Raw genomic sequence first — 17,433 nt, forward strand, 5'->3', positions numbered from 1 at the left:
AAGTTGGAGAGGGAGGGAGGGGGAAGGCACACTTCTGTAACTACAGAACTACAGGTAGGTACTAAAGTTGGAGAGGGAGGGAGGGGGAAGGCACACTTCTGTAACTACAGAACTACAGGTAGGTAATAAAGTTGGAGAGGGAGGGGGAAGGCACACTTCTGTAACTACAGAACTACAGGTAGGTACTAAAGTTGGAGAGGGAGGGAGGGGAAGGCACACTTCTGTAACTACAGAACTACAGGTAGGTACTAAAGTTGGAGAGGGAGGGGGAAGGCACACTTCTGTAACTACAGAACTACAGGAGGAAGGTAATAAAGTTGGAGAGGGAGGGGGAAGGCACACTTCTGTAACTACAGAAATACAGGTAGGTACTAAAGTTGGAGAGGGAGGGAGGGGGAAGGCACACTTCTGTAACTACAGAAACTACAGGTAGGTAACTAAAGTGGTTGGAGAGGGAGGGGGAAGGCACACTTCTGTAACTACAGAACTACAGGTAGGTAATAAAGTTGGAGAGGGAGGGAGGGGGAAGGCACACTTCTGTAACTACAGAACTACAGGTAGGTACTAAAGTTGGAGAGGGAGGAGGGGGAAGGCACACTTCTGTAACTACAGAACTACAGGTAGGTACTAAAGTTGGAGAGGGAGGGGGGGAAGGCACACTTCTGTAACTATAGAAATACAGGTAGGCACTAAAGTTGGAGAGGGAGGGAGGGGGAAGGCACGCTTCTGTAACTACAGAACTACAGGTAGGTACTAAAGTTGGAGAGGGAGGGGGAAGGCACACTTCTGTAACTACAGAACTACAGGTAGGCACTAAAGTTGGAGAGGGAGGGGGAAGGCACACTTCTGTAACTACAGAACTACAGGTAGTTACTAAAGTTGGAGAGGGAGGGGGAAGGCACACTTCTGTAACTACAGAACTACAGGTAGGTAATAAAGTTGGAGAGGGAGGGGGAAGGCACACTTCTGTAACTACAGAACTACAGGTAGGTACTAAAGTTGGAGAGGGAGGGGGAAGGCACACTTCTGTAACTACAGAACTACAGGTAGGTACTAAAGTTGGAGGAGAGGGAGGGGGAAGGCACACTTCTGTAACTACAGAACTACAGGTAGGTACTAAAGTTGGAGAGGGAGGGGGAAGGCACACTTCTGTAACTACAGAACTACAGGTAGGTACTAAAGTTGGAGAGGGAGGGGGAAGGCACACTTCTGTAACTACAGAACTACAGGTAGGTACTAAAGTTGGAGAGGGAGGGGGAAGGCACACTTCTGTAACTACAGAACTACAGGTAGGTACTAAAGTTGGAGAGGGAGGGGGAAGGCACACTTCTGTAACTACAGAACTACAGGTAGGTACTAAAGTTGGAGAGGGAGGGGGAAGGCACACTTCTGTAACTACAGAACTACAGGTAGGTACTAAAGTTGGAGAGGGAGGGGGAAGGCACACTTCTGTAACTACAGAACTACAGGTAGATACTAAAGTTGGAGAGGGAGGGGGAAGGCACACTTCTGTAACTACAGAACTACAGGTAGGTACTAAAGTTGGAGAGGGAGGGGGAAGGCACACTTCTGTAACTACAGAACTACAGGTAGATACTAAAGTTGGAGAGGGAGGGGGAAGGCACACTTCTGTAACTACAGAACTACAGGTAGGTACTAAAGTTGGAGAGGGAGGGGGAAGGCACACTTCTGTAACTACAGAACTACAGGTAGGATACTAAAGTTGGAGAGGGAGGGGGAAGGCACACTTCTGTAACTACAGAACTACAGGTAGGTACTAAAGTTGGAGAGGGAGGGGGAAGGCACACTTCTGTAACTACAGAACTACAGGTAGGTACTAAAGTTGGAGAGGGAGGGGGAAGGCACACTTCTGTAACTACAGAACTACAGGTAGGTACTAAAGTTGGAGAGGGAGGGGGAAGGCACACTTCTGTAACTACAGAACTACAGGTAGGATACTAAAGTTGGAGAGGGAGGGGGAAGGCACACTTCTGTAACTATAGAACTACAGGTAGGTACTAAAGTTGGAGAGGGAGGGGGAAGGCACACTTCTGTAACTACAGAACTACAGGTAGGTAATAAAGTTGGAGAGGGAGGGGGAAGGCACACTTCTGTAACTACAGAACTACAGGTAGGTACTAAAGTTGGAGAGGGAGGGGGAAGGCACACTTCTGTAACTACAGAACTACAGGTAGGTACTAAAGTTGGAGAGGGAGGGGGAAGGCACACTTCTGTAACTACAGAACTACAGGTAGGTACTAAAGTTGGAGAGGGAGGGGGAAGGCACACTTCTGTAACTACAGAACTACAGGTAGGTACTAAAGTTGGAGAGGGAGGGGGAAGGCACACTTCTGTAACTACAGAACTACAGGTAGATACTAAAGTTGGAGAGGGAGGGGGAAGGCACACTTCTGTAACTACAGAACTACAGGTAGGTACTAAAGTTGGAGAGGGAGGGGGAAGGCACACTTCTGTAACTACAGAACTACAGGTAGATACTAAAGTTGGGAGAGGGAGGGGGAAGGCACACTTCTGTAACTACAGAACTACAGGTAGGTACTAAAGTTGGAGAGGGAGGGGGAAGGCACACTTCTGTAACTACAGAACTACAGGTAGGTACTAAAGTTGGAGAGGGAGGGGGAAGGCACACTTCTGTAACTACAGAACTACAGGTAGATACTAAAGTTGGAGAGGGAGGGGGAAGGCACACTTCTGTAACTACAGAACTACAGGTAGGTACTAAAGTTGGAGAGGGAGGGGAAGGCACACTTCTGTAACTACAGAACTACAGGTAGATACTAAAGTTGGAGAGGGAGGGGGAAGGCACACTTCTGTAACTACAGAACTACAGGTAGGTACTAAAGTTGGAGAGGGAGGGGGAAGGCACACTTCTGTAACTACAGAACTACAGGTAGATACTAAAGTTGGAGAGGGAGGGGGAAGGCACACTTCTGTAACTACAGAACTACAGGTAGGTACTAAAGTTGGAGAGGGAGGGGGAAGGCACACTTCTGTAACTACAGAACTACAGGTAGGTACTAAAGTTGGAGAGGGAGGGGGAAGGCACACTTCTGTAACTACAGAACTACAGGTAGGTACTAAAGTTGGAGAGGGAGGGGGAAGGCACACTTCTGTAACTACAGAACTACAGGTAGGTACTAAAGTTGGAGAGGGAGGGGGAAGGCACACTTCTGTAACTACAGAACTACAGGTAGGTACTAAAGTTGGAGAGGGAGGGGGAAGGCACACTTCTGTAACTACAGAACTACAGGTAGGTACTAAAGTTTGGAGAGGGAGGGGGAAGGCACACTTCTGTAACTACAGAACTACAGGTAGGTACTAAAGTTGGAGAGGGAGGGGGAAGGCACACTTCTGTAACTACAGAACTACAGGTAGGTACTAAAGTTGGAGAGGGAGGGGGAAGGCACACTTCTGTAACTACAGAACTACAGGTAGGTACTAAAGTTGGAGAGGGAGGGGGAAGGCACACTTCTGTAACTACAGAACTACAGGTAGGTACTAAAGTTGGAGAGGGAGGGGGAAGGCACACTTCTGTAACTACAGAACTACAGGTAGGTACTAAAGTTGGAGAGGGAGGGGGAAGGCACACTTCTGTAACTACAGAACTACAGGTAGGTACTAAAGTTGGAGAGGGAGGGGGAAGGCACACTTCTGTAACTACAGAACTACAGGTAGGTACTAAAGTTGGAGAGGGAGGGGGAAGGCACACTTCTGTAACTACAGAACTACAGGTAGGTACTAAAGTTGGAGAGGGAGGGGGAAGGCACACTTCTGTAACTACAGAACTACAGGTAGATACTAAAGTTGGAGAGGGAGGGGGAAGGCACACTTCTGTAACTACAGAACTACAGGTAGGTACTAAAGTTGGAGAGGGAGGGGGAAGGCACACTTCTGTAACTACAGAACTACAGGTAGGTACTAAAGTTGGAGAGGGAGGGGGAAGGCACACTTCTGTAACTACAGAACTACAGGTAGGTACTAAAGTTGGAGAGGGAGGGGGAAGGCACACTTCTGTAACTACAGAACTACAGGTAGGTACTAAAGTTGGAGAGGGAGGGGGAAGGCACACTTCTGTAACTACAGAACTACAGGTAGGTACTAAAGTTGGAGAGGGAGGGGGAAGGCACACTTCTGTAACTACAGAACTACAGGTAGGTACTAAAGTTGGAGAGGGAGGGGGAAGGCACACTTCTGTAACTACAGAACTACAGGTAGGTACTAAAGTTGGAGAGGGAGGGAGGGGGAAGGCACACTTCTGTAACTACAGAACTACAGGTAGGTACTAAAGTTGGAGAGGGAGGGGGAAGGCACACTTCTGTAACTACAGAACTACAGGTAGGTACTAAAGTTGGAGAGGGAGGGGGAAGGCACACTTCTGTAACTACAGAACTACAGGTAGGTACTAAAGTTGGAGAGGGAGGGGGAAGGCACACTTCTCTAACTACAGAACTACAGGTAGGTACTAAAGTTGGAAAGGGAGGGGGAAGGCACACTTCTGTAACTACAGAACTACAGGTAGGTACTAAAGTTTGAGAGAAGGGGGAAGGCACACTTCTTCTACAGGTAGATACTAAGTTACACTTCTGAACTACAGGTAGGTACTAAAGTTGGAGAGGGAGGGGGAAGGCACACTTCTGTAACTACAGATCTACAGGTAGGTACTAAAGTTGGAGAGGGAGGGGGAAGGCACACTTCTGTAACTACAGAACTACAGGTAGGTACTAAAGTTGGAGAGGGAGGGGGAAGGCATGACCAGACCAAGGTTCGAATCCCATGACGAGGATCTCCCGACACTATGGATGCTCTTCCAGAACCTTTACACTTGTATTACCCTGTTTTTCTATTAGTGTATCTGTTGTCAGCAAATTTTGTCTGAACAATTCATCTTAGAATTATGAACTAACTGTGAGTTATAATTGAATAGATGTACAGGTAGGTTTCATATACTTAAAAAAAATATTGGTTGTTATGGTAACCAGACCATAAAACACAAATGGCAAATAAAAAATAAATCATTAGTACCTAGGATCAGTTTCTGTATGAACTTAATCAATTAGTGTCATGTAATAAATTCTCGCCTTATATTTGATTTGTTACTAAGGAATACTAAGGAAACAGTAGAGTATTCTCAAATTCTGATTGGTCAATTTTAAGCCAATTAGTCAATTTGGCTTTGGTTTTAGTTATATGTAGTAAGCAGTGTGTTGAAGGAGGATTTGCTTCCAAATGTGTTCATCTGATAGGCCTTAAAGCTCATTCAGATTTTGTGTCAAAAGCTGGAACTGACTGCTGCATTAGCTTATAGATCATGCAAAGTGGGTATAACATTGCATAAGGTACAAAACATGCTTCTATGAGAGATTTCATGGTTTTATTATGGAATGTTAATTAACCTTTTACCTTATAAGTGTTGATGAAATATTGAATTACATTGCACATAATCAAGGTCAAAGAGATCTTATTAAGAATTTCATAATTTGAAATAACTATTTCATCTGACCTTATGGGCATTGGTGGCTCAGATGAGCAACACATTACCATTCTGAACTTGAAATATGCACACAAACATTATCATGTGACTTTTATAGATCTGCAGACATTTGCTGACAGATATCATGTGACTTTTGTAGATCTGCAGACATTTGCTGACAGATATCATGTGACTTTTGTAGATCTGCAGACATTGGCTGACAGATATCATGTGACTTTTGTAGATCTACAGACATTGGCTGATAGATATGCCAATACAGGATCTGACAAATACACCTCAGCTTCATCAGGAACTGAACGATACACCCAGCCGGACAAAATTTCCCTGATTGACCGCATCCCTAACACTGACAAGTCCCAGGCTGACAAGACTAATGTGGAGCGGTCATCTTTGGACAAATATTCTCTTCACTCATCTGAATCTAAAAACAAAGACCATGAGGTAAGGTTAATGCTGGTTGTGGATGGTGTGAAGCATTGTTTGGTGAATTAATTAGTACAAAAATCTGGTTTTCAAGATCGGAGGTGTAAAAAATATATAAAATCTCTAGAGTCTTCAATTGAAGAAATTGGTTCAATTTTGGACTGGAGCAGCAGATGATTTTGTAGATGGTGCACAGTCTAAGTTGTCAGAGGATCATAGGATAGAATCTGATTTTTTTTGAAACATCAATGAATGTATGAGATCTGATATCAGATCAAATACAGCGTTGACTTACCTGAGCTTATTTAGTGACCATTAAGCTATATAGCTGAACTTAAGAGACAATATCTTTGGCTAGCATCTTAAATCAGGGAAATTACCTAGGTATCCTTACCCATGTAATGAAGTCAGGGGATGCTGGAATCAGCTTGGCTGTCCATCTGTCTGTCCTCCAAACAACTTCTCTTACACTACTAGATCATTATCAATGAAATCAGTTAGCTAGTTTCTGCTGATTTACAGACCAATGTGTTTCCTCTATCTGTATTACTATCTATTAGTTTATAACTACTAGTGACTTGATCACTCTGACAGCTGTACCTAGGTACCCCATACCTGTTATCTCAGGTACCCCATACCTGTTATCTCGGGTACCCCATACCTGTAATCTCAGGTACCCCATACCTGTTATCTCAGGTACCCCATACCTGTTATCTCAGGTACCCCATACCTGCTATCTCAGGTACCCCATACCTGTTATCTCAGGTACCCCATACCTGTTATCTCAGGTACCCCATACCTGTTATCTCAGGTACCCCATACCTGTTATCTCAGGTACCCCATACCTGTTATCTCAGGTACCCCATACCTGTTATCTCAGGTACCCCATACCTGTTATCTCAGGTACCCCATACCTGTTATTCAGGTACCCCATACCTGTTATCTCAGGTACCCCATACCTGTTATCTCAGGTACCCCATACCTGTTATCTCAGGTACCCCATACCTGTTATCTCAGGTACCCCATACCTGTTATCTCAGGTACCCCATACCTGTTATCTCAGGTTACCCCATACCTGTTATCTCAGGTACCCCATACCTGTTATCTCAGGTACCCCATACCTGCTATCTCAGGTACCCCATACCTGTTATCTCAGGTACCCCATACCTGTTATCTCAGGTACCCCATACCTGTTAGCTCAGGTACCCCATACCTGTTATCTCAGGTACCCTATACCTGTTATCTCAGGTACCCTATACCTGTTATCTCAGGTACCCCATACCTGTTATCTCAGGTACCCCATACCTGTTATCTCAGGTACCCCATACCTGTTATCTCAGGTACCCCATACCTGCTATCTCAGGTACCCCATACCTGTTATCTCAGGTACCCCATACCTGTTATCTCAGGTACCCCATACCTGTTATCTCAGGTATACCCATACCTGTTATCTCAGGTACCCCATACCTGTTATCTCAGGTACCCCATACCTGTTATCTCAGGTACCCCATACCTGTTATCTCAGGTACCCCATACCTGTTATCTCAGGTACCCCATACCTGTTATCTCAGGTACCCCATACCTGTTATCTCAGGTACCCCATACCTGTTATCTCAGGTACCCCCATACCTGTTATCTCAGGTACCCCATACCTGTTATCTCAGGTACCCCATACCTTCTATCTCAGGTACCCCATACCAATTATCTTAGGTACCCCATACCTGTTATCTCAGGTACCCCATACCTGTTATCTCAGGTACCCTATACCTGTTATCTCAGGTACCCTATACCTGTTATCTCAGGTACCCCATACCTGTTATCTCAGGTACCCCATACCAGTTATCTCAGGTACCCTATACCTGTTATCTCAGGTACCCCATACCTGTTATCTCAGGTACCCCATACCTGTTATCTCAGGTACCCCATACCTGTTATCTCAGGTACCCCATACCTGTTATCTCAGGTACCCCATACCTGTTATCTACCCGGGTACCCCATACCTGTTATCTCAGGTACCCCATACCTGTTATCTCAGGTACCCCATACCTGTTATCTCAGGTACCCCATACCTGCTATCTCAGGTACCCCATACCTGTTATCTCAGGTACCCCATACCTGTTATCTCAGGTACCCCATACCTGTTATCTCAGGTACCCCATACCTGTTATCTCAGGTGAGAGCACCAAATTACACCTGCATGATGTTACCTCTAATTAGCGTCAACAACAACACCAGCCAAGCAGAAAATTATTCTGTACACATATTGCATTATCTGTGCATACCTGTACATGTATAGGAGCGATAAGATTTTAGATTTACTCATTCGTTAAGCTGATCTAAGGGAGATAAGTCTGTTGGTGTTATATTATTGTTCGCAGGAGCAGGTCTGGTTCATCCTATTCGTCTTTTGATAGAATTTGGTACACAGAACCCTGACATAAAGGGGAGTTGTAGACTATAAAGGGTTCTGTAATGTCCGCTATTAATGGAGTTATTACTAAATTTGTGCAGCAGGGGGTATTAGTCGTCCACTCTATAGCGACAATTCTAGTTTTCATATTACCACAAGGACATTTATAAAGATAATACTTTTGATTAGTTAACCTCCTATTAAGGTTTAAATGGTGGAGGAAAGCCAGAGTATCTGAGAAACAAACACTGACCAGCAGTCAGCACTGGTTTTTATCACCCACATTACTCTTCCTATTACTAGGCTTTGTCTCATCAACTTAAACCAGTGTTCTGTTGGGGTGGTACCTGGCAACTAGCTCAGTGGGTTCTGAACTCACAACCCAGAGAACACTCATACATGGCACCTTAAACTCTCTACCTTATCTGACAAAGGAAAAGTCTCAACTTTACCAACACATCAAAATAATTGTTAATTTCAGCTCTAGTTGATAAATAAAGAGGAGTATTTTAGGAGATGTAAAATGTACCAATTATTTGGATATACATTAAAACACACTGTACAATTACTGGTAATTTTACGTTCACTCAAATGGGAATTTATTTGTTAAGTGGAGGTATCAGTCATATCTATACATTTTATACTGACATAATTTCACAGTATAAAAGAAAATTATAACAGATTTTGTGTTAAGTGCTAGAAAAAAATTTTAAATTGATAAAAAGTAGGTCATTAAGTTCTGTATTTTAGTTAGCGCATTTCCCTTTGACATGAACACTTAAAACATGTATTTAAGGAGCTGTACCAAAATGAACTACTCTATTCATCAATATTTACTAGATATATATAGTAGACTGTATAATTAGTTATGGAGGAAGGAATATTTCCCGTTTGCAGCATTAAAACATCAGAGTCAGGCTCAAACATAGCTATAATGATAGACATAGGTCTACTGGAATGTTGTTAATGTGCTTCAATATTTTGCACTTCATTCCACAACTTAAAACTCTATCAATCACTCCAAATTCTGTTTGTATATTGTACATACATGGAGTTAAATGCAGACTGAACTGCTTATTTGTATGAATGGGATTTCTTTTTGTAATTGAATTTTTAATTGATAATAATAGATTTCTAAACTACATGTTGTTAGTTATAATTTCTAATCTCCATATTAAGTTGACATGTTGTTAGATTGTATTTGTGGTTAACCTTTTTATAAAGTAATCCGGTACTTAATAACCATTAAAAATAGCCAGCTCATAACATTGTGTATTATAAAATGTACTAGTTCTAACAGTTCTCCTACTTAATGTAATCGTAATGCTTCATGTGTATTTTTGTTTGTAGTATGTGATATGTTAACCTGGATGACATTCACCCAAGGCTTCTACCTCTGGGTACCTTCTATCTCTAGGGCTCTTAATTGACAAAAAGTCTTTTTAATATTTTAGCTTTTTGTTTTGGTGACCTTAAATGAATGTCAAGGCCATTTATTTGAACAACTTGATAGCCCATTGACTTAATAAAGCATGCTACAGGCCAAATTTCAGATCTCCCCACAAATGTGGGGATAGCTGCCAGGGACTAACTGTAGGTGAGTGGCTTTACTGGGGTACTCTGGCCTAACTTAAGTGGCATATGCTTCTAGGATCATGGCTGTTAGTGAGATGTAAAACAAAAACAAAATTAATGTAACGCTATAATGCATAAATTTATCTGATATTTCCATGTCATACTAATGTAACTACCAGTTAAGCTAAAATATATCTTAACTAATCAAATGGCAATTGTAGGGACTTTGAAATCTTTGAGATTGTGTGTCAAACTTTTGTTTCTGCAATTCTGTGAGATTTATACAAACTTGGAAAATTAATTCCTTTCTTTGTTTCTGCAATTCAGTGTACAGTTTTGCTCGTGCTTTTAAATCCGAATCCTCCAAATAACAGATTGTGTTCCATCCCGTTAAACAAACAGCTTACTTCTACATTTCCATGTGTATGCTTCTGATGAAAAGATAAATAGAATGCTTGTCAGGTGGAGTTAAGTCAGGTTGTGCTCTTTAGTACACTATGTGATGTAAGTGTCCTCGAATTCTGGTAGCTAAAAACAATGCTTATTACCACACCAATTTAAATCAGTGAGTTTGTTTGCTTACTTTGAATATTGGAATGTAATCATATGGTGTTGTAGCCAATTTCACAGGCTACTTTCCATATTGGTCAGTAACTAGAATTTTGTCATCCCAGAGTTTGTGGACTTTGAATTAATGCAGGTCAAGCTCAAATGTGGAGCCCTTTATTCAGGTCTCTATAGGGCTCTTAATTATTAACAAGATTTTAGCTTATTTGTCTCAGTGACCTTAAATGGAGGTAATTTATTTTAACAAACTTGGTAGCCCATCACTTTTATTAGCATGCTACTACAGCCAAATTTCAGGTCTATAGGCCTCTTGGGTATTGGTAAGAAATTTTAAGCATATTTGACCCCTGTGAATAAAGGTCATGCAAGGTCATTAATTTGACAAAATTGTTAACCCTTCATCACAGCATGCTTCAGGCCCAATATCAGTGCCCTGAGTTTTGATTATTGAGAAGAAGTTGTTTTAATGAAAAGTTTACTCACGACGGTGGACGGTGACGAAGCACAATGACCATTGGTCATCCTTACCCTCAGATGACCAAATAAACCAGTAAATTTGAATTAAAGCTTCTAAGGTATATGTATTATATAGCTATTTTTTATTAGTTATCATTAATTTTTTTTAAAAGAAACATATAAATTTGTTCAAACATGCTAAAGTGCTATTAAATTATAAGATGTTAACAATTTTGTAGGATATCTACTGTATGCAGTAACGCTGATGAAAACAATTGCTGAACTTGCTCTTTATATTTTTGTTATCAAACTTTCTCAGGGTGGCATTCTATTTATGGTAAGGTCATAGGGGTAGTTTAAGCTATTTAACCACAGGTATTAAATGTAGCACAGGTAAAAACCACACAGGTGAGAGATCAGGCATACACTTAACAGTAAAAGTAGCTCCAATTATGCATGTACTGTAAATTATGTGCAGAAATGTCACAAAAAATGACAGGCAAATGGTCGCTGACAGGTGTGGTACCTGGAGCAAAGTTTTTGAAGTAGGTGGTGTGGTAATTAGCTAAGTTTCTGGATGGATGTCATCATAAGCCTGAGGGGGGCATGATCTGGCCAAGAATGTAATTGACTAAAAAGCACTGTATTGACTTGAAATATGGCGACTGTGCTGCCTTCTTTCTACAGAAGCTGGGTAAATATTACTATTTTACTTACACTCAAACCTCAATTTGAATAGGGTCTTTGCATTAGATGAATTTCAGTTAATGAGGTTCAACGTAATTGATTTAATAACAAGTTTTAATGTTATATTTTGTTTTCAAAATGCATTTTCCAGTTTATTGGTCGTGTTGTTCAGATTTTGCAACATATTAAGACAATTATGCCCTCCTTCTCTTGGTCTCGAGTTTGCTTCAAGAAGCAAAGGTGTGGAGATTGCTTTCCTTCCATTAGATTAATAGATATTCAGATTAATATGTGTTAATACAATATAACTTGTCTAAACAGAATGTCACCTAGACCAGCATATCTGGCCAGTATATAATCAGGTTTCTGTATTAGGCCAAAAAAATAAAATGTCTGTTTAGGGTTACCCGACTGACCCTAATTTTTTACCCCTCGGCCCTAATTTTTTTTCCCATTTTTCCAAAAAAAAAAACAAAAAAATTAAAAGTCAGGATTTCAATCTCAGTCTCCGGTTCCGGCCATTATTTTAGAGTGAAAGACACTAAAAAAAATCTTTCTGGCCTGCCGACCCAATTTTTTTTGCCAATGTAACCTTAAACAGACATATTTTTTATTTTTTGGCCTTAGACAGGTTTTAATTACTATAATTTTAGAAGGAAATGCCATACCAAGGGATCAGGATTAGACCAGGGTTGATTTAACCAATTCTACTGTATACACTTGGCACACTAGTTTTTGTATAACCATGTAAAAACAGAATTTATTTCTAAAATAATAAATTATGCTGCAATACCAAACTTGGTTCGCTAGATTTGAAAAGGAAATGCAGAGAAAGAATCCAGTTAAAAGAGTTCTGTAGTTCTTAGTTGTAGTCCTTCAGCTTTAAGGGCAATTGTTTGATTAATTGATAGATTAATTCTGATTTAATATCTCGTAACCTACGAGCCTAACAACCTACCCTATTGATGGATATGTTAATTACTTTACAAAGTTCATGATACTTGATCAGAGATTGCTGATTTCAGATACTAACAAATCCAGTATTGATATCATTCTACAAATCTAGTCAAAAATTAAAACTTCATTCATTTAATTTTATAAATCAAATGAATGAAGTTTTAATATTTGATTAGTTTTGATTAGTTTCATCATATCAGACAGGATGATATGTTGATAAGCATTATAGTTGTACAAGAGAGGAAGAGTTATGTCCCCTGACCTTGCTATGTGGTAAAGTCTGCTTCACATGAAACTGATAAGACTTAGTAGACTAGATAAGGCTGTATTGCCTGATGTCAATACAATTTTCTTTGTTGTCTTTTTTTTAAAAATTTCTCCCAATATCTTCCACAAAAAAAAACAACAACAAAAATGAAGTAAATCAATTTGGAAATAAATGTTAATTGTATGGTTTAAACTACTATTTTTCAATCAGATTTATATATTGTTAGATTTAGAAAGTCTTTCGTTAGAATCTATAACAATCAAATTGACAGCTGTATATCTTCAGCCAAAGTGATTATTTTCAACCTTAACAAAAAACTGATAATTGATTACATGTAGACCTGGTAATTAAGACACAATCTCATTTCCATATTAAATTTGAATGTAAGCCAATTACTTGATCCTAAACACGACCTTCACAAATAAGATAGCACAGCTGGAGATATTGGATCTGTGTAATGTGCTTTGGTAGGAACAGACAGAAATCTCATAATATTGATCCTCAGGAACTGGAATTCCCCTAATGCTAAAAAATGTTGGTGAATCAATACTGATTAGGGTCATATGTGGTATAAAGTGGGCCTGCGATCAATACCTCGGGCTGCCAACATCTGTCTACAGCTACTACAGGCTCCCACAACCAGTAACCCATATTTATACATCTTAATTTACAGCTCATTATAAAATGTTGTCAGTCCCCTATTCCAAATTTTCTTATTTTTACTTTGGTTTACACTTGTGCTGAAAAGCCTTCAATGTATCTGATAAAACAATCTAAAATTGGAACTTTCCTTATCAATTTATTTTTTCTTTCTTAAATTCTTCATTTAGATAAGAATACAAAATAGTTAGAGATTTAAAACGATTTGTCAGCATTTGCTTCAATATTGATTTTTTTTCAATACCACACATTTTGCTTCAATTCTGAAAGAAGCTGATATATAGATTTTTTTTCTCAAAAATATCAAATTCAGTTGATATTTGAAAAGAAAACCTGTTTCCTAATCCAGATTTAAATTCCACATAATACTGCAGCTGGTGATCAGCCAGCAGCATGTTGATTATGTTTTAACATAAATCCCTTCTAAAGAATTCTACAAACAATAGATTCCAAATCAAGCATGATGCTTTATTTCCCAGTCATGGTTCAGCGACCATGGACCATTCACTCCCTACTTTGGATGAGTGATCATGCTCAGCTATAACGGTGAACCACACAAGTGATTTGTACAGTGCCTCGGCTCCGCAAATGCTAGCCGCAGCAAATATATGGGGAAAGATCAATACTCAACCATTACAGAATAAACGAAGGTTGTCGATTTCCGAGCCTATTTAGGGTTATGGCAGTGTGCTTTTGTTGTGTGTGAGAGAGCCAGCTTGGCTTGCTGCCGGAGTCTGTTAGGTGTGATCTAAAGAGTTCCTTATTGGTGCGATGTTTACTCCCGAAATAGTAAGTATCTGTCATTATTGGACATGGATTTCCATGGCAACGCTGCACTAATGTCTTATCTATTGCACTGCAGCTCTTTTCTGTCGCATTGTTGGAATGAATGAGCTGGCTGGTGTTTAGGTAGCAGATACTTTTATCTGATGGTATTTTGTACAATGCATCAATGACTGTGTCAGACAATGAATTATGTCTATATATGGTTTGATTAGTGTTTATAACAGGACATTTCTCTGTATGGCTCTGACTAGTGAACTCAAAATATCAATGGTTTTGAGTTATTAGAGATGGAATAATCGGAAAGGTACTGGTAAGAAGTGGATTGAAAGGTTGGGAAGGTATAGGTGGGATATAGGTGAGGTATAGGTGGGTTATGGGTGGGGTATAGGTGAGGTATAGGTGGGTTATGGGTGGGGTATAGGTGGGGTATAGGTGGGTTATGGGTGGGGTATAGGTGAGGTATAGGTGGGTTATGGGTGGGGTATAGGTGGGTTATATAGCAAAGGGGAGTTAGAAGATGGGTGGGTATAGTGAAGGGGGTTGAAAGATGGGTGAGGTATAGGTGGGTATAGTGAAGGGGGTTGAAAGATGGGTGAGGAGTAGGTGGGTATAGTGAAGGGGGTTGAAAGATGGGTGAGGTATAGATGGGTATAGTGAAGGGGGTTGAAAGATGGGTGAGGTATAGGTGGGTATAGTGAAGGGGGTTGAAGAGGTGAGGTATAGGTGGGTATAGTGAGGGGTTGAAAGATGGGTGAGGTATAGGTGGGTATAGTGAAGGGGGTTGAAAGATGGGTGAGGTATAGGTGGGTATAGTGAAGGGGGTTGAAAGATGGGTGAGGTATAGGTGGGTATAGTGAAGGGGGTTGAAAGATGGGTGAGGTATAGGTGGGTATAGTGAAGGGGGTTGCAAGATGGGTGAGGTATAGGTGGGTATAGTGAAGGGGGTTGAAAGATGGGTGAGGTATAGGTGGGTATAGTGAAGGGGGTTGAAAGATGGGTGAGGTATAGGTGGGTATAGTGAAGGGGGTTGAAAGATGGGTGAGGTATAGGTGGGTATAGTGAAGGGGGTTGAAAGATGGGTGAGGTATAGGTGGGTATAGTGAAGGGGGTTGCAAGATGGGTGAGGTATAGGTGGGTATAGTGAAGGGGGTTGAAAGATGGGTGAGGTGTAGGTGGGTATAGTGAAGGGGGTTGAAAGATGGGTGGGGTGTAGGTGGGTATAGTGAAGGGGGTTGAAAGATGGGTGGGGTGTAGGTGGGTATAGTGAAGGGGGTTGAAAGATGGGTGAGGTATAGGTGGGTATAGTGAAGGGGGTTGAAAGATGGGTGAGGTGTAGGTGGGTATAGTGAAGGGGGTTGAAAGATGGGTGAGGTATAGGTGGGTATAGTGAAGGGGGTTGAAAGATGGGTGAGGTATAGGTGGGTATAGTGAAGGGGGTTGAAAGATGGGTGGGGTGTAGGTGGGTATAGTGAAGGGGGTTGCAAGATGGGTGGGGTGTAGATGGGTATAGTGAAGGGGGTTGAAAGATGGGTGAGGTATAGGTGGGTATAGTGAAGGGGGTTGAAAGATGGGTGGGGTGTAGATGGGTATAGTGAAGGGGGTTGAAAGATGGGTGGGGTGTAGGTGGGTATAGTGAAGGGGGTTGAAAGATGGGTGGGGTGTAGGTGGGTATAGTGAAGGGGGTTGAAAGATGGTGGGGGTGTAGGTGGGTATAGTGAAGGGGGTTGAAAGATGGGTGGGGTGTAGGTGGGTATAGTGAAGGGGGTTGAAAGATGGGTGAGGTATAGGTGGGTATAGTGAAGGGGGTTGAAAGATGGGTGAGGTATAGGTGGGTATAGTGAAGGGGGTTGAAAGATGGGTGAGGTATAGGTGGGTATAGTGAAGGGGGTTGCAAGATGGGTGAGGTATAGGTGGGTATAGTGAAGGGGGTTGCAAGATGGGTGAGGAGTAGGTGGGTATAGTGAAGGGGGTTGAAAGATGGGTGAGGTATAGGTGGGTATAGTGAAGGGGGTTGAAAGATGGGTGAGGTGTAGATGGGTATAGTGAAGGGGGTTGAAAGATGGGTGGGGTGTAGGTGGGTATAGTGAAGGGGGTTGAAAGATGGATGGGGTGTAGGTGGGTATAGTGAAGGGGGTTGAAAGATGGGTGAGGTGTAGATGGGTATAGTGAAGGGGGTTGAAAGATGGGTGGGGTGTAGGTGGGTATAGTGAAGGGGGTTGAAAGATGGGTGGGGTGTAGGTGGGTATAGTGAAGGGGGTTTGAAAGATACATGGGTTATATAGCAAAGGGGGTTGAAAGTTGTGTGTGTCAATTTAATCAATTTAAAAGATTAATAGAATCTTCTATGGGTCTGTGAAGTGGACAAGGATGTCTCAACCCGAGTGAAAGATTGCTGAGGGTTGACGACCAAAATCTTTCATGAGGGTTTAGATATCCCTGTCCATTTCACAGACCCATGTTTGATTTTTTTTTCACTCATACTTAGTAGAAAAAAATGATGAAATTCCACTTGGTTTCCAGCTTTTTCATCACGCCATTATTGCAGGAGCGTTGTTATGCCTCAAAATTGATGACGTCATCTACAATGCGCGCCGCAGTTATGCCACATGTATTGATGAAGTCACGTTATTGTCTAGTGTTTGTGTGCTGTCTTACACCCCCATGTTAAAGATTGAGATATCTTTTCCCTAGCAACCACGGTATATCTCTGTAAAGTAAGGGACAAAGGTGCAATTCCTTTTGGCTTAATCCTCAAGGTTCCGAGTATAAGTCCAATTCTCTTTGGCTTCCTCAAGGATCTGAGAATCAAATTTAAAAGAAATATTTTCCTCTCTGTAGATTAAGCTGTTTTAATACTTTTCGATGAATTAGCCACCAGCTACAACAATAGAATTCTGCTTGATCAAAAAATGAAGAAAATAGCTGTAGGGTAACTGTATACAAAGAATGCAAATTGCCACTTTGAAATAAACTTTGAAGCATAAAATTAGTTATTTTATTAAAATTTCAAATTGATGATTTTGCAATAAGCAGGCATTTTAAAGTAGTGCACAGTCATTACTTATAACTATAAAACACATAAGAAAACGTGAGTTTTATCATTTCTCATGGAATACCACTTACCTGATTTGA

General features: G+C 41.2%; 1 protein-coding gene across 4 annotated transcripts in view; it reads left to right on the forward strand.

Annotated features, from left to right (window-relative positions):
• The window catches only part of LOC138332131 (septin-2-like), a 75,763-nt gene that overhangs the window by 33,790 nt on the left and 24,540 nt on the right, over positions 1–17,433 (forward strand). For 2 of the 4 annotated variants that reach the window (XM_069280103.1, XM_069280104.1), the window contains one exon: positions 5,736–5,953. In XM_069280103.1, coding sequence (XP_069136204.1) covers positions 5,736–5,953 — 218 coding nt within the window. Of the gene's footprint in view, positions 1–5,735; positions 5,954–11,518; positions 11,638–14,172; positions 14,305–17,433 lie in introns of those variants that run through there. The other 2 variants (XM_069280106.1, XM_069280108.1) reach the window with 2 other exon arrangements.

The sequence above is a fragment of the Argopecten irradians genome, chromosome 9 (genome assembly GCF_041381155.1).
Source record: "Argopecten irradians isolate NY chromosome 9, Ai_NY, whole genome shotgun sequence".
Taxonomy (NCBI): Eukaryota; Metazoa; Mollusca; class Bivalvia; order Pectinida; family Pectinidae; genus Argopecten; species Argopecten irradians.